General features: G+C 36.7%; 1 protein-coding gene across 1 annotated transcript in view; it reads right to left on the reverse strand.

Moving 5' to 3' along the window:
* Positions 1-1243: 1243 nt before the first annotated feature.
* The window catches only part of LOC132103468 (E3 ubiquitin-protein ligase znrf2-like), a 47143-nt gene continuing 23426 nt past the window's right edge, over positions 1244-24960 (reverse strand). Inside the window, exons 2-5 of the mRNA XM_059508599.1 lie at positions 18241-18336; positions 3060-3165; positions 2894-2976; positions 1244-2009 (exon numbers count right to left, since the gene is read on the reverse strand). Coding sequence (XP_059364582.1) covers positions 2919-2976; positions 3060-3165; positions 18241-18336 — 260 coding nt within the window. The 3' untranslated portion in view covers positions 1244-2009; positions 2894-2918. The remainder of the gene's footprint in view (positions 2010-2893; positions 2977-3059; positions 3166-18240; positions 18337-24960) is intronic.

The following is a 24960-nucleotide window of genomic DNA, read 5'->3' on the forward strand; positions in this document are numbered from 1 at the left end:
TTTATTAATCACCTAATGATATCTCATAAAAGAAACATTGCAAATGATCTAATATCTGATAAGGCTTTTTAAAAATAGTGGTGTTTCTGATGCAACATGTCATGGATCTTCTCACGTTTCCAGAAAACCTGCAGAAATGAACCTCACATTGAAACCGGTTCTCATTTCCATCAACAAACGATTAGCTGCATTTTAAAGCTGTTATGGCACTTAACAACTCAACCGCTTGAGGCTTTACTTAAGACTGAGACTTTAGACTTAAGTTAAGGTTAAGACTTTACTTGAGTCTTAACAAAACCTGTCTAGAAATGCCATTTTTCATCACAATATCAAAAGAAATTATTAAAATTTTATTTTACATAAAGAAAAAGAAGTGCATTTTAGTACTTATTTTTTATTTGCCAATAAATTATATAATCAATAATTAATGTATTTAAAATTACATTATGTACATATTTGTACTGCCATTAAAATTATTCTGATTTCAAATGTAACTAATATTATTTATTATTCCCTTTTAGAACTGGAGTACAGTGATTTTTTTTAAAACCAGTATAAATTAAAAGCAACACAATTAATATGATGAATCATGATGTATAAATACTTGTAACGATGGGGGAAAATGTGCAATTCTGAAAAATGTAAAAAAAAAAAAAAAAAAAAAAAAAAAAATACAATCTAAATCCTAAAAAATAAATTTTAATTATTATGTATTGTTTAAATTGTAGTGTATTTATTCATCATTTAAACCATTACATTTATGCTAATTTAAATGGAAAGATTTATTTTGAGCTTTCTTTTATTTTTCTCAGAAATGTTTTTTATCAGTGGAATACAATGATTTTTTTTTTTAAGAGCAGTACAATTAATCAGTGCATAAATAACTGTACTGAAGGAGTAAAAGTGTATAATTGTGAAAAATCCAAATGAAAAAAAAAGATTAGGTAGTATTTATTTGTACATTTGTAATGTATTTATTCACCATGATCGTATTTGTTGTTCAGCCATTTAATTTATAAAAAAAAAAAGATATTATATTATATTATATATATATATATATATATATATATATATATATATATATATATATGCAATTATTTTAATTAAGATCAGCATGAATTAAGAGCAGTACAGTGAATATCAATGTATCATTTAAATTGTATATATTATTTATTATTTAAATTGCAATGTATTAGCTCATCATGGTAGTATTTGTAGCACTGCCATTAAAATAATTCAGACCTAAAAATAAATTGCATTTTATTAAAATTCATTTTCTTCATGTAAAATATAATTTTGGATTTGTTTCTTCTGATTTTGACATGTTTTGATGAGATTCACTCTACATAGAGAGACAGAAGTCAGTGGTGTGTTGAATTGAGGCCCAGATTTATCTCAACAAATAAAACGTGATGCAAAAATGATCTTGAGACGGTGCAGACGTCATGTGAATCTTTATCCGAGACTCGAGATGCACGGGATATTTCACCATTCGCGTAGCGAGAGACAGAGAGAAATAATGGCTCAGTAGAGTTCAGGGGCGACCCGAATCAGGGCTCATGTCCCATCACATCCAGGCGTATTTCTCCGAGTCCATGGAGCCCTTCCTCTGAAGAACATCCCAAATGCAGCCGTCGCGTCGGCTCTTGGAATCTGAAAATTAAGGCACTAAGAGAGACAGTCCCATTGAACAGAGAACGATCAACCCGGTCGTCCGATATATAATCCACACAGTCAGCTGACCCTGAGTCCGGCCAATCAGAGACAGCCAATGAAGTGAACTCCTGCTAGATCCTGATTGGACATCTGTGTGACGGAGGAGAAACTCTCCACAACTGTTGGGGTTTCCGATGGACTGTGATGAGGAAAGCGTTTCCCTGAATGAGTTTTGGCACACTAGGGTTTATATATGGCGACTATGTAGGGCCTTGCTACGAGAAGAGACCAAAGTCACAGAGTCTACGAGAAGGAAGAGAATTCACATTGTGGTGCTTCTCACGACCAGGAGGCTGGAGACACGAAACAAAACACAACGATTAAAGAGCATCAGCATGATTTAAAGCCAAAAACACTGATTTTAATGCAATGTTTTGAGATTTTGAGCCACTTGGCGTTCCATAATGTGCTGTTTCTGATTAGTGGAAAAGAAAAAAAAAACATCTAAAATGCATATTTAAGTGTTTATTTTATCTCACATTTTTTTCAAAATGAGTTTCTTTCCCCCCTCCTATATTCTGAAGGGTTCGTTCACATTATTCACCTGATTTTTAAACAAATTCATAAAAACATGTAGCAAATGTGTTTGTTTTCTGGCTTCTGACAGTATTTTATGATTTACACAGTGATAAAGAAAAATACAAATCCAGGTTCTGGAAAAACCTTTAATGTGTCGACAAAATCAAACTGGAATTTTGAACCTGGATTTATCCAATGTTCAGATTCACCTTCTGGAAAATATATGCAATAGTGCATGTTTAATTAGATAATGCTTTGCTTGCATATTTAAATAAAACATTTCAGAAAAATCCTCATACAAAAAATGCTTGTGATTTGTAAATAATCACTCAGCTGGGGATGTATCTGATACCTATTACCGTAGTTGAACTTCAGTGTCTTTTCTTAAAATAATATGTGCATGCTGTAAGATAACAAGAGACTGTGGAGCTGTTTATACTCACTTTGCACATTCAAGTTTGAAAACCAGAAAGTATAGTAGCATGTTTGCATAATATCATGAAAATGACTCCTGCAATATGCATCTGCAATGCATTTAACCTGTGACATTATATTAAATGTTGTGTAACATGCTCATGAATGACAAACAATAAGAGGACTTTAATTTTAAAACTGTCAGTTTTTATTTAAATGCACTTGCATTATTACCATGTGTTACCTGTGCAAAGGTGAGAGAGGCGCTGCTAATCTGAAGGATGTTCAGGACACGATCGGTTCACTTCAAACCACTCGTCAATACAGCTGGAAGAGAAGCAGAGTTACTGTACGACACACACACACACACACACACACACACACACACACACGTATGTTAGCAGCTTTACCCTTTGTGATAGATGCAGAGGCAGGGCAGGCGTGCGATGGTGTCTCCCTGCACCAGCTCCTCCAGACATATTGCACATTCTCCTGTGTCCTTCGCCAGGACGTCCTCTGAATAAACAACGAACAACAACCCAAATCAGCCATAGATTCGGAGTGTGGAAACAAAATCTGGAGAAGCTGCGGGTAATTCATGAACAGGATTGTCAAAGAACTCCCAAGATTTTTTCAGTCATGTGACACTCGAAAAAAAAAAAAAAAAAAAACAATTTCATAGCATTAGTTGATAATTGAATTTTATAAATAAATAAAAGTTTACAAATTATTTATTCATCATGCTAGCATATGTTACACTGCCATTAAATGTATGCCGACGTAAATTTTTACTGAGTTTTCCTTTATTATTCTCTTCAATGATTTTAATTACTGGAATACAATGATTTTTAAAATTGACATCAGCATAATTTAAGAGCAGTACAATGCATATCACAGCATAAATACTTTACAGTTAAGAGGTAAAATGTGTGTAATTGTCATTAAGTTGTCATGAAAAATCTTTATCCCATTCTCAATAAATGTATTATTTAAATTGATTGAAATGATTTAAATTGCAATGTATTTACTCATTGCTTTGGCACATTAATTTATATCAGTTTATATAAACGTATAGTATATACTTAATTTAGCATAATGCAATTATTTTAATTAAAATCAGCATAAATTAAAAGCAGTGCCATGAATTTAATTATTTAAATTGTATATATTGTTTATTATTTAAATTGTAATGTATTTACTCATGGTAGTATATGTTGTACTATAATTAATTAAAATAATTGCATTATATAAATTTTCCTCAAAACAAACGTTATTTTCTTTATTGTGCTTAAGTAGAATTAGAATGAATTAATAAATAAAAGAATAAATAAATACATATATAGAGATCTAATCTGAACCTGTAAATAAAATTCAAGTTACACTTGATAAACGCAGCATGGGCCTCATTCATGAAAACCCAAAATATGAATTAAGAAATTAAATGATATAAACATAATATTTACACAGAATTGAACTTTTTTCATGAATGAAAAAAGTATATTTTATGAATGAGCAAAAGGTGGCGCTGAAGATCTGTATTTCTGACCATCAGAAGAGCAGCTTCTCTGACTGATTCCTGCTGTTTACAGAACAGAGTTCAACTCAAAAACTCATGCATTTCAGCATGCAACGAGATTCTCAACTAGAAACATACTGTAGAAGAAAAACAGCTTCAGCCACAGTGAATTAATTGGATGTTGAAAAGTGTTTGTATGAAGGTGGTTTAAAAAAATTATTTCAAAGGGTGATTATAGATGATAAAGACAAAACGATGAATTAATTAAATAAGATAGTTTGATTTCATGCTGAAAAACAGTAAAGGGCTGAAATCTTAAGATCAGTAAGTCAGCGGCCAGTGTTTGTTGGCAGAGTGAGGTGAACTGACACCTCCTTCACCTACCCACAACAACCTAGCAACCACACAACACCCTGTAACCACCCACAACACCCTAGCAACCACACAACACCCTGAAACCACCCACAACACCCTAGCAACCACACAACACCCTGAAACCACCCACAACACCCTAGCAACCACACAACACCCTGTAACCACCCACAACACCCTGGCAACCACACAACACCCTGTAACCACCCACAACACCATAGCAACCACACAACACACTGTAACCACCCACAACACCCTGGCAACCACACAACACCCTGTAACCACCCACAACACCCTAGCAACCACACAACACCCTGTAACCACCCACAACACCCTGGCAACCACCCACAACACCCTAGCAACCACACAACACCCTGTAACCACCCACAACACCCTAGCAACCACACAACACCCTAGCAACCACACAACACCCTGTAACCACCCTAGGGCTGTCAAAATTGCTCAAAATTGACGTTCGAATATTCCCTCTAAAAAATACACGAATATTCGAACTATTCGAACAGCTGGTTGCGCATGTTGTCAATGACGCACATTACGTCAATAACAGGGAGACATAACTGTATAGATAGTATAGATAGTCTATTTAAGTTTAAACATATATGAAAACGTATTACCTACACAAAAACAAGGAAATCAACTAATGGCCAAGACTGCAGACCTCACGCTCTCTCACCCTCACGTTCTCTGCGCATAATGGTTTAAATGAACAAACAAATTTTTGTGCAAGCAATTTAAGGTCGCGACTGTTGTCCCAAATATAGCAGGCTTCATTCAGTGATTGAAACAAATATTATTAATATTAATTGAAGTTTTACAGCATGTAGAACTGACATTGAATGCTCCGAGCGAGCTGTGCTGTGGTAAACATGGATCTTTTCCTTGACATGAAACGATAAATAATCAAACCTCGGATCCATTGCTTGACAGAACTCCCCGAAGCGTGCCCCATCCGCGATACTGATCGGTCTCATGTCCTTACAAATGAACGAAATTATTTTATCCGTTATGGCCTCTTGTCGAGTTGCAGACAAAGTGCTTGCGGCGGGCGATGCAAAGTAATGTTAAATGTCAAGACGTGATTGTTTAGCTGGAGTTCCACACATTATGCCATGCTCATTTGGGTGCACATTTTTGAGATGTGACCTCATGTTGCTAGTTGTCGAATGGTATGCTAACTGTATCTTAAATAGCTTGCATACAACAATCTCGCGGGTCAACAATTTTACCTCATTTTCTCTGCTGCGGAGTTGGGCTCTGCACTTGCTGGCATCTTCCATGAAGACGCGTCAACTTTCAGTAGTGATGCTGTGCCAGACAGTGTGACTCCTGTGAGGCTGTGACCTGTCCCTGAACCCTCAGGCGCGCTAGCGCGTCCAATCGCAAAGCAGACAACCACGCCTCTACTACCGCGGGCCTTTTATTCCACTTTTTTTTTTTATTCGAGTATTAATTTTCACCTTCGGAATTCGTTTTTTTAAAACTATTCGAATACATATTCAAATTTAGAATATTCGTTGACAGCCCTTAACCACCCACAACACCCTAGCAACCACACAACACCCTGTAACCACCCACAACACCCTGGCAACCACACAACATCCTGTAACCACCCACAACACCCTGGCAACCACACAACACCCTGTAACCACCCACATCACCATAGCAACCACACAACACCCTGTAACCACCCACAACACCCTGGCAACCACACAACACCCTGTAACCACCCACAACACCCTAGCAACCACACAACACCCTGTAACCACCCACAACACCCTGTAACCACCCACAACACCCTGTAACCACCCACAACACCCTAGCAACCACACCACACCCTGTAACCACCCACAACACCCTAGCAACCACACAACACCCTGTAACCACCCACAACACCCTGTAACCACCCACAACACCCTAGCAACCACCCACAACACCCTAGCAACCACACAACCCCCTAGTAACCACCTACAACACCCTAGTAACCACCCAAAACAACCTGTTACCACACACAACACCGTAGCAACCACACAACACCCTAACAACCATCCACAATACCCTTTTACCCACAAAACACCCTGTAACCACCCACAACACCCTGGCAACTAGGGATGGGCGTTTTCCACAAATATCACATTCGGTCATTCACAAAAAATGAATATTCAAATATTTGTTTATTTAAATTAAGTTTAATGAGTCAGACGTTATTTTTCAGCAACATTTGTTTTCGTCATTTTGAACAAGCTTACACACAATAAGCTTGAACATTACACATCGTGTTTTGTAGCTGAAAACCTTTAACAATGCGTGCAAACAAACAAAAGTACAGATTAAAAGCAAAAAAAAAAAAAAAAAAAAGTGAACAAAGAAAAAACGTAAAGCAGCCTGCAGCAATTAGGCTATTGTACAGAATGTAGCTTACACTTAACTTTTAAACTGTCAGCAAATCTTTTTTGCTTTTTTTTTATTGTTTCAAATGTTCTTGTTAAGAAATACGGGCATGTAAACATGATTGGGGGAAAGTCGGCTCCTGTTAACAATAAGGCCGGCCGCGGAGAAAACGCGCTCTGACGGCACAGACATTGGCGGGACTCACAAATAACGGTGTGCTAAGAGAATCAGTTTTGTGAAGCGCTTTGTGTTTTCGTTTACCACTGAATGGGATCCTCATATGATGGAATACATGGCTCCAGCAAGAACTGTTCCCACTCGTCCTGGCTGGACTCTCTGTAATCATCGCTGGAGAACTGGCTCAGCCTTTTCCAACGAGTGGGCATTGCATCTTCATCGTTGGTGACGCACCACTCGCATCAAGGAAAATGTTCTGATAATGTTCAAAAGTTTTTTTTTTCTTACTTCTCTCATGTTTTCATCGAGAAACCTGAGATGTTTGTGCCGAGGGTCTAGGGCAGACGCGAGAAGAGGAGTTTTCACTGCATTCTCCAAGTTAGCTGTGTTTATTCGTTGCTTGAGAGATGCCGCTACAATGTTCTTGGATCACTTTCTGTGATTCTCCACGCCATATTTGAAGTACTGTAGAAGACCGCAGTTCTTTTAGGGGGCGTTCACATATCGCGTCTTTTGTATGCTCAAGTTCGTTATTTCCAATGTAGGCGCGCGGTATGCGCGCTCATAATGGAAGCGACGCGGTCGCGATGCGCACGCGGTGGGACGCGGTCCGGTTTTTCCAGGCGCGTCCGCACAGCATTGAGTTAAAAACATCTCAACTTTCTGAATGCCACAAGCGCACCGCAGGTCATGTGACAAGAACTAAACATTTAGCTTCATCCTTTCCTGTAACAACATTGAAAGCTCAGCCAAGATGAAGGAACACCTGATCATAGCTGTATATGGATTGCCATTTTGAAATAAATTTAGTAGCAGAGCTACTGAAAGCGATTTTTTTTGTGCTGCAAATCCATTTATCCTTTGCTGAAATTTCCGCGTCTTCATGGAGAGAGCGCGTCATTGTTGCTTAGCCTCAGGAGCGCTTCTGCCCGAGCGCTTTGGAAAGAAGGAGAGAGCGGCGCGCATAACCTTTTCCACGCGTTATTAGGCGCGATATGTGAATGGCCCCTTAATCATTCATTAATTATTTTTTGCTTGCATACACCTTTAAATATTTTTTTTTTTTTTTGCGAAATTCGAATATCATTTTTATTTATCGAATAATTAGAGCAGAACGAATATTCGAATGTTCGACTATCCGTGCACACCCTTACTGGCAACCACATCACATCACAACCAAAACACCCTAATGAACACGTTATACCCCGAAAACCCACCACAACACCCTGATGACCACCTAACAACCTAAAATATTTTGAAAAAATATATTTTTTTTTAAAATATTGAATTTGGTTTTAATTGTTGAATTAAATGAACAAACAGACTCTGGCTCTTCATGCCATGCATGTTTTAAGATGCTGTACCAAGTAAAAAGTCTCTTGCGGTCTGCTTCCAGCTGTATCATAAATCATAAGCACAAGAGCGCATTTTCTGACTCAGAGTCGGGTAAATTGACCAGCACAGGTCAGGCTCTCTAATCAAACGAATGCGAGATCTCTAACATGAACTGTGGTCATCTGTGCCTCAGTGCTGCTTTCCTCTGCGCTTCAGTGATTGACGGAGAATCAATGTTCACCAGCGGAAACTGAGCACACACAACAAAAACATGCGCCATGAAACACTAAATAAACAGAGCTCATCTATCAGGACAGTGGCATTTACACACACCCTAAACTCTTAAAGGTGAAGTATGGGATTGGATGTTGTCTTTATAAAGATTTGTCTTGCATGCATTTTAGAAGAGATCTTAAACTGATTTCTGACGGCAGACTTTGAATCTTTGATAACGGAGCACAGAAATCTCAATATGAACTCAAGCAATGATCTGAGATCTATCTACTCTATGACTATTATTGATTCATTTGGATCTACATTTAGGTGAACTTGTCAGAAGGAAAAAGTTGATACTGTAATCAAAAAAAATGCATTGTCACTTTTCGGGGAATAGCAGTTCTGCAGTTCTGCATGAATTCTTTTTTTATTTAAATTCAATGTAAATGAGATGAAAATGCCACATGGGTTAGGTTAGTACTGGGGTACTGGGTAAAGTACTGAACTGCAGTATTCCTGTGATATTAAGGCTGTTTTGCTGAGTAATCTGAATGTCAGCGGGAACGTCGCTAAAGCTCAAGGCCGTGACATCTGCGACCCTGTTACATAATATCAGATGAAGCTTCCCGCTGCGGCCGGGTCACATGAGACGGCAGATAACAGCAGCGCGTGGACTCTGAGTGACTGACCACATGTGAGCAGGGTCCGGTTCCCACTGAGAACACATGGAGAACAGCAGAACCAGAGCTGAGCTGGACTGACTGGGCCAATCAATCTCACCTTCCAGAACAAATCTGGCTCATATTTCATAATGATTATGATATTATATTCTGTACAGTTTACAATTATATTTTTTAAATGCATGAGAGCATTCTGGGATGAAGCTCATGAAACCTGTCGTTAATGTGTCTGGGTCATATTCTCTCAAAATCTAATGGGAAATGATGCAAAATCCAAAAGAAAATGGGATCATTAAGACATTAGTTTCATAAAAATTAAGCATATTTACCAGCAAAATTTATTTTAGATGAAAATCTTTTATTCATTGTAGTGATGTCATATATATATATATATATTATTTGAATTTGTAGATCATGGTAGTTGGTTTACTGCCTTAAACTTGAGCAAAAAAATAATAAAAAATTAAATAAAATAAAAACTGTAAAAAAAAAAAAAAAAAAACTACTTTGGGCTGAGAAACTCTTGAAGGCAACATGCTGTGTGTGTGTGTTTGCTTATTTAAGTGTGTGTGTGTAAGCTTGTGTGTTTATGTGTGTGCATGTTAAAGTGTGTGTTTGTTTGTGTTAGCGCGTGCGCGTGTGTGTGTGTAACCGTGTGTGTGTTTGGTGTGTGCACGCGTGCGTTTGTGTGTAACCGTGTGTTTGTGTATGAATTGCAGTGTGTGGAGAACCGAACTGTTCGGGTTTTTTTTCAGTGAACCATGCCACCCCTAATACACACACAAACACACAGACACGCTTAGACACACAAACACACACTTAAATATATACACACACACGCTTACACAAACACCTACACACACACGTGCACAAACACACGTTTACACACACACAATTACACAAACAATAGACTAAAGATACAAACAATAAACAGTGGTTTTCAGTTTTGTTTTTTTATGTAGGTCTAGCATAAATTTTTAGGTACAGAAATTGAATAAAGTAATCAAATGTAAAACAGCATTGCATATTTGACTGTATAATTTAAAGATTATTCTTTAATAAAGTTACAGAAGCTTTTTAATCAAGAGCAGTGAGTGATTTCTATGTTGTTGCTGTTCGATTAATATAAAGACTGTCACTTTAAACCTGAAAATCACCGTTTATTGTTTGTATTTTTAGTCTATTGTTTGTGTAAACGTTTGTTTGTGCACGTGTGTGTAAGTGTGTTTGTGTAAGCGTGTGTGTGTGTATATATTTAAGTGTGTGTTTGTGTGTCTAAGCATGTCTGTGTGTTTGTGCGTGTATTAGGGGTGGCATGGTTCACTGAAAAAAACCCGAACAGTTTGGTTCTCCACACACGGTTCGGCACGCGCTGTGACCGCGGTTCAACTTAAATCTGACCAAGCACCTGTAATATGGTTTGCTATAAATAATAACACCTAAAACAAACAGGCTTCAGCTAATATATGATTCTGTTGATGGATGAGCATTCTGGATTCCCAGACATTACAACAACAGCGACGAGGAAAAGAAAAGAAAAAACAAACCCTGGACAAACCATGCACTCTTGTTCAATGTGAATGCCGTTTGCTGGATTATGAGCAGTCATTTATTCCGTCATCATCTGGGTGCTGATATCGCACGCTCACTGATGAGATCTGAACACCACACGTTGATATGTATTTAAACTAAACTCATTTAAGGTAATTATTATTATTTATTTTTTTTTCTAAAATCCTGTCAAACGTGCACAAACCACTAGCTACTACTAAATATTGTAGAAACAATTTTCTGTAAAGTTGCTTTGTAACGATTTGTATTGTAAAAAGCGCTATACAAATAAACTTGAATTGAATTGAATAATAAGTTGCTTTGAATAAAATCATCTGCTAAATGAATAAATATAAATATAAATGCATTACATTCATGAGGAGAGTGAAAATAGTAGTACATTTTTTGGGCCATTTTGTAAAGTTTAGTGACATTTAAATCTTCATTATACAAAAGTCAGCCTGTAACACTCGAGACATGAGCATTGGTTCCTAAAAAACATTACTGCTTTAGCTCGAAATCTAATCACATGCATCAGCTGAAGCCTTTAAATAAGAGATAGAGAAGAGCAACTAAAATCAACCCTCAGCATTTAGTCTGTTTTCTTTCTGTGGTCTGTATCTACGAGAAAGATGAGTATCGATTACCGCTCTCTCTCTCTATCTCTCGGTTCATCCGGAGCGCTTCATCTGCTGATAAACCTCATCCTCAAACGCAGCACGCAAGTCACAGAAACTGACACTTTCATGTGACAAACCATTCATTTTCTGATTAAACTTCATGTGTTATGTGCAGTTAGGTTCCTGAGAGCATGAGGAGATCTTCACTGATAACACACACCTCATCTGAGAGAAAACACACACAGAAAACAGCCTGAATCGGCACTTTCTGGAGCCTCAGAGGGACAAACGAGTTTTTACTGAATAGAATTAATAAAAGCCAGCTCAATTTTACCTGATTTTTTTATTTTGTCACAAAATAGCTACCAACACCCAGCTCTTTACATATATAAGTAACATTATCTGCATAAAAACATGCTTTTCTTAGCCAAAACTGATATGCAATTAATTGGTGATTACTGAAAACACTGAAACACTCAACAGCCCTAGTTAATGTATATATCAAATCCTTTTATTACTTTGTGTATAACCCAGCTGTCAGTGATTACTCTGAGTTTATCAGGCTTGATTTTCCCATGGCAGGAATCTCGTGTTGTTTTAGATCAGATTTTTCACTCTTTCGTCTCTGGGTTTGGCTCATTTCCCAGCTGCACGCACAACTCTGTCCTGTTGAGTTTATGGAAACTGACGACGCCTAAAAACATGACAAAGGGCTATAAAAACAAGACAAAAGTAAATCATTCAGATGGAAAGAGGGGACAGACTCACACTCATGTCTGAACAGATTCTATACGACACCAGCTGGACCCTCATAATCACAGAGGGGCTTGACTAAAATCATAATATTGCACACACAATGCCACATTTGTATGGGATGAAATTAGACTCAATATGATTAATAGATGCACGCAAAAATATCAATGTACTACATCAATTTTATACATGTATTTTACGAACCACAATCAAATGCCTTTCAATTTGATTCGGGATTAAATGATTGTGGAGCGATTTGTACATATACAGACATGTTTGCGAATAAAAATGTTCTGTTCTGCATTAACCCTCTGGAGTCTTTTAACGCGGATACGCGTTCAGTCATTTTCTCCTGATAACCCCGAAAAGAACTTAAATTACACTTTCAGTTTTAATCGTACAGATAAGAGCAATACATCAATCGAATCTGTAAAGGGTCTACTTTTTTTTGGATACAGACATAATGACAACAAAACTTTGTGCTTTTATAAAATAAAGATAACAAACAAGGTGTGCTGTCTGCAGCCTTTGTCTGCGCTGATCTTCATTTACAAACACGTCATTAAAATGAACTAACTCCATGAATACTCAACGAAGAGACGTGAGAGAGATATCTATAGAAAGCTTGACATGTCTACTTTTAAACTAAACAAGTGCCACCGAAAACAGATATTCTGTGATAAAGTAATCCATATGAAAACAACGCGATGTCCGTTTTTCTCGTCTCACTTCATTATCTTCTAATGTGACCACGCCCCCGCACGATACAGTGGATCATGGCATACTTCTAAACCGGCTGCATCACACCATTGGGCTCACTGGCACTGCTCTTAACTGGTTTAAATCATATCTCACTAACAGAACAGAGTACATTTCACTTGGAAGTGCAAGGTCCCAGCAACACACAGTTACCTGCGGGGTCCCTCAGGGGTCAGTCCTTGGCCCCATTCTCTTCAACATTTACATGATCACTCTTGGCCATGTCATTAGCCGCTATGGAGTCTCATTTCACTGCTATGCTGATGACACACAACTGTACATCAAAATTTCACCAACCTCATCTTCATCTTCAACACTCACTGCCTGTCTGGAGGAGATAAGGGTGTGGATGAAGCACAACTTCCTCCAGCTAAACAGCTCTAAAACGGAGGCAATTCTTGTTGGCACACCACGTCAAACCCAGTCTTCCTCCATTACTGGTATAACTATCACTGATCATGTCATTCCCCCCTCCACAACTGTCACCAATCTTGGTGTAAGATCTCCCTTCTAACCTACCAGTGTATCTATGGAAATGCCCCCCCCCCCCATCTGAAAAAACTACTCACACCTCCGACTACGACAAATTTAAACTGCCTCCTTCTCCCCAAGACAAAGCTCAGCACTATGGGTGATCGGGCTTCTTGCTCTGCCGATCCTCGGATTTGGAATGCCCTTCCTGACCATCTGAGGGCACCTCAAACTATTGAGAATTTTAAAAAAGGACTAAAAACATTTCTTTTTTTTAGGAGAACTTGTGACTTAACTATTAAACCTTTTAGTATTTTATCCTTTCTAATTGATCTTAATTGTAGCACTTTGAGATTTGTTTCAAATGTAAAGTGCATTACAAATAAAATTTATTATTATTATTATTATTATTATTATGAACGCGCTATTCAGATTCAAACTGAAGCGAGTGGCTTGAATACGCCCATAACAGAAGAAAAAGCAGCGAAACTGTTCAGGTTTTTTTATTTTACTGTTTGCTTCGCGATGAGAGGAATAAGACTTAATTCACCCCAAAAAGATGTGATGTGGTTGAGGATTTGAGAAATGGATTTCCTCAGAAAAAAAAGAATGAAGCACTTTATTCAGCATAGATCATAAACATGAGTAAGTCTCTTTTTATTTATTTATATACTTGTACTAGTTTTCACATAACGTGTAAACATTTTACTAGTTAGACTTTTTCTATCACCCTGGAGCCCAAGACCGGTTTCCCACTGAAGCTAAGCAGGGCTGAGCCTGGTCAGTACCTGGATGGGAGACCTCCTGAGAAAACTAGGTTGCTGCTGGAAGAGGTGCTAGTGAGGCCAGCAGGGGGTGCTAACCCTGTGGTCTGTGTGGGTCCTAGCTCCCCAGTGTAGTGATGGGGACACTATACTGTCGACAAGCACCGTCCTTCGGATGAGACGTTAAACCGAGGTCCTGACTCTCTGTGGTCAGTAAAAATCCCAGGATGTCTTTCGAAAAGAGTAGAGGTGTGACCTCGGCATCCTGGCTAAATTCGCCCATTGGCCTCTGACCATCATGGCCTCCTAACAATCCCCATATCTGCTGATTGGCTTCATCACTCTGTCTCCTCTCCACCAGTAAGCTGGTGTGTGGTGGGCGTTCTGGCGCACTATGGCTGCCGTCGCATCATCCAGGTGGATGCTGCACACTGGTGGTGGATGAGGAGATACCCCCAGACTATGTAAAGCGCTTTGAGTGCCTAGAAAAGCGCTAGTGAATTATTATTATTATTATTATATTATTATAAACTACAATTTAATATAAACTACAACTACTATACCATTGAAAAGCTTGATGTAAATAATATAAATGTAACAAATAAAGATACTGTAACAAATGTAACAAACTTGTTCTTTCAAATTATTCCCCCTAAAAAACCTGAAAAATATTCTCAGCTCTTTTCAACATTAATAATAATAATAATAGGAATAATAATAATAACAGTAAATGTTTTTTTGTAGAAAATAAGATTGTTAAAAGGATTTCTGAAGGATTGTGTGACTGGAGTAATGATGTTTATCAAAGTCAGCTTTGATTGTTCCTAAAACTGTTTAACTGCACTCACAAGTGGATAGTATGTTGTGGGATAAATAAATATATTCTAAATAAACTACAAACATAAAATAATATAGATTTATTTTGTTCTCACATTCTTTCTTGTAACTCTTCCCTCTCAGTGACACAAGCTGACTGAGAGGCTCATTATGCAGCTCATTAAACAGCTCATTATGCAGCTCATTAAACAGCTCATTATGCAGGCCTTTCTTTGTCTTCTCAGGTGTAAATCACAATGATATTCATGATAGTTGACACCTACTCGCATATGACTTTTACCAACAAAAAGTGTCTTAGAAAATTTAAATCAATATATTGTTTTCTGTGAGTGAGTAAACAAGATGATTTTCACATAATTTAGAAAGAAAAATTCTAGGCTGCAAGCTCCAGTTCTAAAAACTCCCGGGAACCAATGTTCTGTATGTTTTATTGCCTTATTCAAGTCTAAAGTGAGGTCTAAAGTGTAAAAGTGGATGCCGAGTCAGCAAAGTGCAACATATGCGATAAGAGTATTGCAACCAAAACCGGCAATACCACCAATTTAATGAAGCATTTGTTTGGATGAGTGTTTTGCCCTCCCTCCCTGTTTAGTTTGGTCTACTCCATTGCATATCTTGAAACACGCCCCCTTTCAGGTCGTCTAAAAAACAGAGAGAGAGAGACAGATTTATCTGGTACAGCGAATTTCTCTGAGCAGCAGGCCACTGTATACGTTCACTTAAAACATAACCGACTGTGTTTACAAGGATACTTGCAGAGACAATTATTATGATATAATAGTGTGTGTATGTGTTCATTTAGAAGTTACGATACGCGAAAGATTAATTAATTCTCTGTACGTGCATTGTCTGAAATGCTGCTCGCAACGCGTGCTTTGAATGAGTGCGCGCAAGCTCCGAACGCGCGCGAATTGTTTAAAACGCTTGAATCAGCAAGATTTAGAAACAAGTGCAAACGATCAGCTATGATCCGTTTCACCCCTTCAAGCGAGTGAACAACGCGAATCAAGTTAGGAATTTTACATCACGATAGCCAGTCGGACTGGAAAACACAATAGCCCCGGGACGCTAATGATTTTGCGAGCCCTGCACCTCAGATCTATCCAGTTTGTGAAACACTGGTTTCCACACTGGTTTCGTTAAACAAAATAAATTATTATTTTAAAAGATTGACTCAAAAGAATCATCGGTTCACTAATCGGATCAGGAACTTGTATTACAGAGTCAAAGATTATCTTGAACATCTCGAATGAATAAAGACTTCAAGTTCATCTGTAAAGCTTTTTTTTTTTTCAATGGAGTATCAGTTGCCCTATTGGTTAAAATCCCCAAACGGTTTACTTAAATATTAAATTAATAAATGACATCAAAACAGGGGCGTTTGCGTTATGATGTGGTGGGCTGCTGTGGGCCAGAAAGTCCAGGGCTACTTTTTGGTCCCAGTCCGCCCCTGAATGGCGCACCCCTCCAAAAGCACAACCAGTTGTATTAATAATGTTATCCTGAGTGTGAAGTGTTACCAGAATTTGTTTTAATTAAGGTGAAAAATATAAGTTTTGTGTTTAATGTATCTGTGTTGATGTTGAAATGGATTTTCAAAACATATAGTATCGGAAAAAGTATCGTTAGGAACCGGTATCGAAACTGAGGTATCGAAATTGGCACCGGATCGAAAGATTTTGAACAATACCCAGCCCTACGCATAACATTTTTTTTCTCAAAAATACAATCATGTACATACATGCTGCTCACATATTATTATCAGAGCCTAGTTTGTGCTGATTACAGTGAGATTAGACTTGACCCATTTTGATATTTATAAGAAACTGAAAAAAGCACAAATGTCAGGGCATGACAAAACTTCTCCAGGCCCCAAAAAATACCCTTAGACTCCAGAGGTTTAATACATCATAAACTGCTCATGCAAAAAGGATTCTATGCATACGTGGATCGGGTGACACGCGTGCATTAATTGACATCTAGTTCGAGTCGATCTTGTTTCATTTGAATTTTGAGACTTTCGTTCCACCCTTTGAGCCTTTCCCAATCCACACACACACAGCTCGCGATCCACGTGCAGCTGAGCCAAAGAAAAACAGCCACCACTAGATGGCACTACAGCTCCACTCACGTGTGCATTCAATTGTGTAAAGCTTTATGAATGTTACATTGGGTTTTCTTTGTTTCTTTTTAATTTGGCTATTCTCCTCTGCCCGTAGAAATACAATAAAGATGTTTTATTGAACTTATTCTACCTTAACTTGTCTTAAGACACAGAATAGCTTATATTAATTTGGCCAAACAAGAACTTCGTGACAATAGCCTACCATGTTTTTTTTTGTTCAGCCTGAGCTCGGGTCAAGCACAAGCTTTCTATAGATATCTCTCTCATGTCTCTTCGTTGAGTATTCACGGAGTTACAGTTCATTTTAATGACGTGTTTGTAAATGAAGATCAGCGCAGACAAAGGCTGCAGACAGCACACCTTGTTTGTTATCTTTATTTTATAAAAGCACAAAGTTTTGTTGTTATTATGTCTGTATACAAAAAAAGTAGACCCTTTACAGATTCGATTGATGTATTGCTCTTATCTGTACGATCAAAACTAAAAGTGTCATTTAAGTTCTTTTTGGGGTTATCAGGAGAAAATGACTCATCACACGTATACGCGTTAATCGACTCCAGAGGGTTAAAGTACTTCCACTGAAAAAGCACAAATATACAAATTATATAATAATAAAAAGCTGTGAAATATAGCGACATACTATCTTTAGTGTGCAGACATATATGACCTAGTATCAGACATGAGTAACCTAGTGTGTGTGTGTGTGTGTGTTAGTCAGCATGAGACGCGTTAGTTACCTGAACTAACAAACACGGCTGCTAAACACTCCGTAAAACACAAACTCAGCACTTTCACTGCAGTGAACAACAAAGCTTTCATTCAGGCGACTAAATAAAGCTCATCTCTGCATGTATCAGACGTTTGAATGTGAATGCATCACAACCAATCACTGATTCTGAGAGCAGCCAGATCATGGGGTCTCAACAGCTACACACAAACATGATGCCCTTCTGTCTTTACAGGGAGACTCAAACACATCAGCATTGCACTCAACACAAACACTCACCGTTGTACGTCACTCGAGGTTTGGTCAAGCACATGACCAGATGAAGGTCCATTTCATCCGAAGAGATAAACTTGGAGCAGACGGGGCACTTGAAACCTGTGGAGACAAAAATCAGGAAACCCACATGAGTTCAGGCCTCTAGAAGTCTTTTAAAGACGTCCAGTTTAGGGCCACAACTTCAGCTCTTAATTTACAGTAAAGAGCTCATGGAACTCACTTCAACACCATAGCAAAAAAATTTACAACTACTTTAACTATTTGAAAATAAAAACAATCAATTAAATGAGTTCATTATTAATGTGAATAATATTAAGGAAATAACGCAAAAAAACACTAGCATGTCTCCAAAAAAAAAAAAAAAAAAAAAATCACGTAACTAAAAAAAAAAAAAAGTTTTTTTCAGAACAACAAGAGAAAAACATAATTATTATTATTAATTTAAATCAATATAAAATATAAAAGGGACTGCACAATTAACCAAAATAATAATGCAAATATTATCATATTTATGCATCACTAAAAACATAGTATTATTCTCATATCTAATGATTAAAAAATTAGTTTTATTTTGCCCAGTTTTTATTATACATTTTAATTGAATTTATTATCCATGGCTCCATTCAGTATTAAAAATAATAACAACAATAATCTGTTATTATTATTAGTGCTTTTATTAATAATAATTTTATTCATTATAAAATATAAAAAGGGACTGCAAAATAAACTGAAATCTGTAATAATGAGATCATATTAATCATATGCATTCATAAAAAAAAAATATTATTATTATTATTAATTATTATTCTCATCCCAAATTTTTTAAGAAAATCTGTTTTATTTTGCCATCATTGTTATTGCTAGATTATAAATTTAATTGTAAAATATAAAAAATGAGAGTGCATATTTAATTGAAATAAAAATAAAATTATTTTAATAATGATATTTAATCAATCATGTATACATTAATAAATTAATAATAATACTAATAAATGAATGATCTATTCTCTATCCAATGTTATTATTATTTAAATGCCATAATGTTATATGTGGCATGCACACACACACATCCGAGCTATAATTAGGCATAAAACACACTCGAAGGCTTTGTTATTTCCAGGAAACTGGTCTGGAAAAACTGGCTTTGCAATCTTCAACATGTGCAGGTGTTTCTCTGGGACGGACACAGCAGGAGCGCGATAAAGAGCTTAGAAGAGACACAACCAGTGTGTTTGTGTGTGTGTGTGTGTGTGTGTGTTAATCCTTCAGTAGATGCACTCACTCACACACACACACACACACACACACACAAACTCATTTCTGAAATGCATGTGAAACCCTGCAGAAACAGACGATCAGCTGAGTAACGTGAAGAGCAGCTCTGAACACAATGCCGAGGGTTTGTCTGCTCACACACACACACACACACACAGCTGAACTCAGACAGTAGAGATGTTCTGTGTGTCTGGATGAACACACTCAGTGATATGATCCACTGGCAGCTGCAGTGGCGTATGACCACCTCGTGACTGAATAGAACTGTTCTGCATAAACGTGCCATTGAGGAACAGAACAGCCTTCAGTCAAAACTGCTAACTGAAGACCTTACAGGATCTAAACACATCAGAACTGCGGTTTTTGCAAAGCTTCTTTGAAGCATAACTGGGCCTATTATGACAGTGCATAAATAATACAGAATACCTGTTGTTTTATAAGGATTGGGGTTGGGTCTCAAAAACCGGTTCCATTTTAGAACCGGTTGCACATTTCCAAGAACCGGGTATTCGATAAGACGCTTAATTTCAGTTTGATTAAACACAGAGAGCAGCGGTTTGTGTCTGTTTTCGGACAGCTCCGTGTATTTCCACTGTAGTAAAGCTTGTTCCGAGCCGAAACTGACTTCTTTCATATTTGTCGAACAATATACAGAAAACTACATCAGTATATCATCATAAACGCAGCCGTTTTTGTCTTACATGAATGTAAACAGATGAGAAAGAAAACACACATGTGCAGTATTTCTGCTTAAAGAGACAACAGCCTAATAAACGCGCTGCCTGTCATTAATGTTAATCAAAGAACAAAAGAAAATCATTCACAGATCTTGACTGAATATATTTAATAACTTTACTTGATTAATCTATTTTATTTATAAAAAGAAAACTATGCAGTGTTTTTAAACTTTTAATTACAGTTTCTGTACCTGAAATTGTTTAGTTGTATTTATTTATGATATTGCTATAATTGATTTGTTTGTTCTAATTCACTTTAATCACTACTTTTACCATCAACACCGTGTTTGGGAAACCCTGCATCAGCGAGTGATGTACAGCATGCAAAACCAATGCTAAATGCAAATAACAGAATCCAAATAGTGGAAATAGTGAAGTGACATTCAGCCAAGTATGGTGACCCATACTCAGAATTTGTGCTCTGCATTTAACCCATCCGAAGTGCACACACACAGAGCAGTGAACACACACACACACTGTGAACACACACCCGGAGCAGTGGGCAGCCATTTATGCTGCGGCGCCCGGGGAGCAGTTGGGGGTTCGATGCCTTGCTCAAGGGCTCCTCAGTCGTGGTATTGAAGGTGGAGAGAGAACTGTACATGCACTCCCCCCCACCCACAATTCCTGCCGGCCCTGGACTCGAACTCACAACCCTTCGATTGGGAGTCCGACTCTCTAACCATTAGGCCACGACTTCCCCTAAATAGCCTAACAGACTGTATCATGCATAGTTATAGTTTATGCAACATGCAAGAGCGTGATCAAGATATGAACAGAGACGGTCAGTGTCCGACTTCTCAAAGATGTTTGCCTGCGGCAGGTACACAAAGCTTTAAATGCATGCTTTTAATACAGACCGAAGCACAGCAGAAATGCGACACCTGCTCGTTAACTCTCGTTACAGCTGATCTGGTGTTTAATGACTCCAGAAACTGTACAGCGGTCACTAAACACTGAGCAATATTTACTGAAAACTATCACCGCTGGAGGACTCGCATTGACCCCTGCTGATAAAACACCCATCAAACCACAACAATAACCATAAAATGACTCCAACAGGAAGGATGTAAAGCTGCAGAGAAGAATCCAACTTCTCCTGTTCATCTGTTTTCATCCAAGAACAACATGAGCTGCAACAATTTCTGTGCATATCACGTAATATTGTTTTGGTATACTACGTCTCATTTGCTGATTGAATTATGAGGCATATAAATTCAGACAGCATTTACCAAAAACAAACAAACAAGGCACAGAGTTTGAATTTGATTTGAGTTGTAATGTATTTAGAATAAAATGAATTAAAAATGGAATTAAATTCAAATAATTTATGTAGTTTTAATAAAATATTTAACAAAATTCCAACATATGGACTATTTCCAGAACAAATTAGATGATATTACCAATGTTTGAACCTATTTAGCCATCTATACGAAGTAATTAATGTTAACTAAAACTCATAAAAACCTTAAGAAAAAACCCCCTGAAAATTCTATAAAAAAAAACACTGAACCTGTACGCCTCTTCATACATTGACACATTAGTAATATAATCTATATAACATTATATATAATGTATTATATGCAACAAAAAATAGCATTAAGTAATATATAATTATAAAAATTTATATTTTAAAATATTATATAATTGTAAAAATAAGTATAATTTTACTATCATATATATTAGATTTGTGCCGGTATTCGGTAATGCGATATATTGCGGTGATTAATACGAACGATATTGTTATCGTGGGCACTTCTAAATGCCGTGAATAAATATACATGACAAATTATTCAGAATTTGGAATGCATTTTAAGAATAGTATTCCCATCAGCTGCTTAAACATCGCTGTATGCTGCTTGAAAGAGCATGCGCTCTGATGTAAACAAGCACGCATGAGAAGCACATGGAGGAACACGTGAGAGACGCGCTGAATGAAAGCACATTCACTCTCTGACAGCAGATGGCGCTAAATGCAGCCCTTACCCTGTAAACACAGTAAATAAAGCAGCTGCTACTTTCTAAAGCATAACCATTCAGATTTGTGTTTTCCCTATGGTGTTTATTACAGAGCCAACTACTGAAATATTTAGACTTAATAGGCTATTTATCTTCAAACATTCATTTTTATTTATTTTTTAATCTGGACTACAAATGCCCTAGATATTGTTTGAAAGTGTTTTGATCTTTTATTGTTCATTCACACTTTACATTTATGGCTTCATTAGTTAACAAACTGCTAATGAAAAATTATTATGAACATTCATTAATCTTAGGTATTCCAATATTTAATAACACATTGTTAAAATTGAAAGTTGCAATTTATTTTAGTGATGCACCGAAATGAAAATTCTGCGGCGAAACCAAAACCGAAAATTTAGGATGCACTTGGCCGAAAACCGAAACTGAAGCCGAAAATGGCTTCTATTAAAAACGTATATATATATATATTGCTTGGATTTAATGGATCTGAATTGAAAAATCACAATATAATAATCAAACTTTTATTAACAGTTACATAACAAAACATAAAATATTTTTTACAATAAATATAAATAATAATTATTCTTCAAGTTTTATGTTCCATCGAATAAAATAGTTTTTTTAAAATTGTGCAAAAAAAATTCACAATTTTGGAGATTTTTGCAGAACAAATGTTACATATTGCAACTTTGGTGTCCTCTCGTATAGGGCTGTCACTTTTGTGAAAATAAAATCCTGTTCGAATTTTGAGACATAGGCAAAGTGTTCATTGAATCGTTAGTAAATTGCCTATATTTGGCGTTGATCCATTTTTCAATGCCAAATATAGGCAAATCCACCGACAACTAAACAGGCATTAGGGCGAACGTAAAGAGGGCAAAAAAAAAAAAGTCAGCAATGTGGACTGCCAGAACATCAATGAAAAACATTACTGAAGGCTACATTGATATTATGCACTAATAGGCTCTGTGTGTATGTGTGTGTGTGTGTGTGTGTGTGTGTGTCAGAACCTGCCGTTGCTGTGTGACGCGCGTTCGCTGCGAGCGTGTAGTGACGAGCTGGATGCGCTCCGAGAGAAGGCCGTTAAAATCGATTCCCTGTTTTCGTTTTCGAAACTTGTGTTGGTTGGTCCGATCGATTGTGCAGCTTTTGTGACAAGCTTTTTTTGATTGTGACAGCCCTTTGACATGCTTAATCTTTGATAGGCAGACGCGTGATAACAGCTCGACCGTGAGTGAAACCTAAGCGCTTGTGCACGGATGGGAGGGGTGAGTGACATTCAATTTCGGTTTACGTTTTCGGCTGTTTTTTTTTTTTCGGCCCGAAAACCGATAATGCCATTTCGCCCGAAAATTTTCGGCGGCCGAAATTTCGGTGCACCCCTAATTTATTTAATGAGCTAACATGAACTAAGACTTGTATTTTTTAACAAAGATTAATAACTTCTATAGTAAATGTAGCTAATGCTCATTGTTTAGCTGTGCATTTATTGAATGAGCACTATGCGATGTCCAAACTGATTGCACTTTATTTTATGTATTGCACTGTATTTTATGTAAAATCATTTTATTTTTAAACGGTCTTAAATTCATTTTAAGTCAATTTTTAAGTCATTTTCATTTTTCAAGTTCTTAAATTGCTTGTTTTATTTTCGTGATTATTTTTCTTCATGATTTTCTTTTATTTTCTTTTATGTAAAGCACTTTGAATTACCATTGTGTACTTGCCTTGAATGTTAATGCATTAACTAAGGTTAAGTAATGAGGTCTTACTGTAAAGTGATACCTATTGGTTTTTATAGTTCTTTTGCACTTTAATGTGTAAAACATTTAACTTTTATATATTTTCTGTATTGCTTTATTGTTTTAAATGTTTAGTTATTTTTGTTATAAGAAAAAAAGATATTTAATCAGTTTTATGCTAAATTGTGTATAATATATGCAATTATATTGAGACATGTAATATATTTAAATAAAATAAAATATATTGAAAAATAAATTAAATTCAACTGATTTTTTTTTCAAATTGCATTTAATTAAACAAGCATTGTGGGTAACTGATTCAAATTCACACATGAATTAAAGAGTTTTTTTTTTTTGCCCATTGAGTATCCGTGTGTATACACAAAATTAATACCCATGACTCCTGATGATATATTGACATCTTATGAAGCGACACGATCGGTCTGTGCAAGAAAATGAACATTTTTTATTACATTTTTCCTGTAATTCATCATCAGCATTCAAAAACAGGATGTATTCTGGAAGAAAACTTCAAGATTAAAATTTTTATTCATCGTCTACAAATATAAGCCAATAAAACAAATGATTTATTCAACACTATGTCATAAAACTACAATGCAGCTTACACCAATATTCTGTGGTGGAGATATTCAGTCTGACAACACTCTTTCACAGCATTCAAAGAGACTTAAATGAGCTATACAAAGCTTCATATTGTCTACAGGTGTTCACACTCATGCATAATAAAGATCTATTGTTTTCTTACCTGCATCTACAAAAAATAAATAATAATAATAATAATGTGTCAAATTATTTTGAGACCAAAGTTGAAATGACATTAAATATCGGTTTACTTTGTGCAGAAATACTAGGGTTGCATAATTTATTTTTTTATGTTTTTTTTTTTGGAGGGGGGGGGGGGTACAACTTTATCTAAATTCTATCTAAATTTTACTTACATAAACATTATCAATTAATGCATTTTT

This window comes from Carassius carassius, chromosome 24, assembly GCF_963082965.1.
Source record: "Carassius carassius chromosome 24, fCarCar2.1, whole genome shotgun sequence".
Taxonomy (NCBI): domain Eukaryota; kingdom Metazoa; phylum Chordata; class Actinopteri; order Cypriniformes; family Cyprinidae; genus Carassius; species Carassius carassius.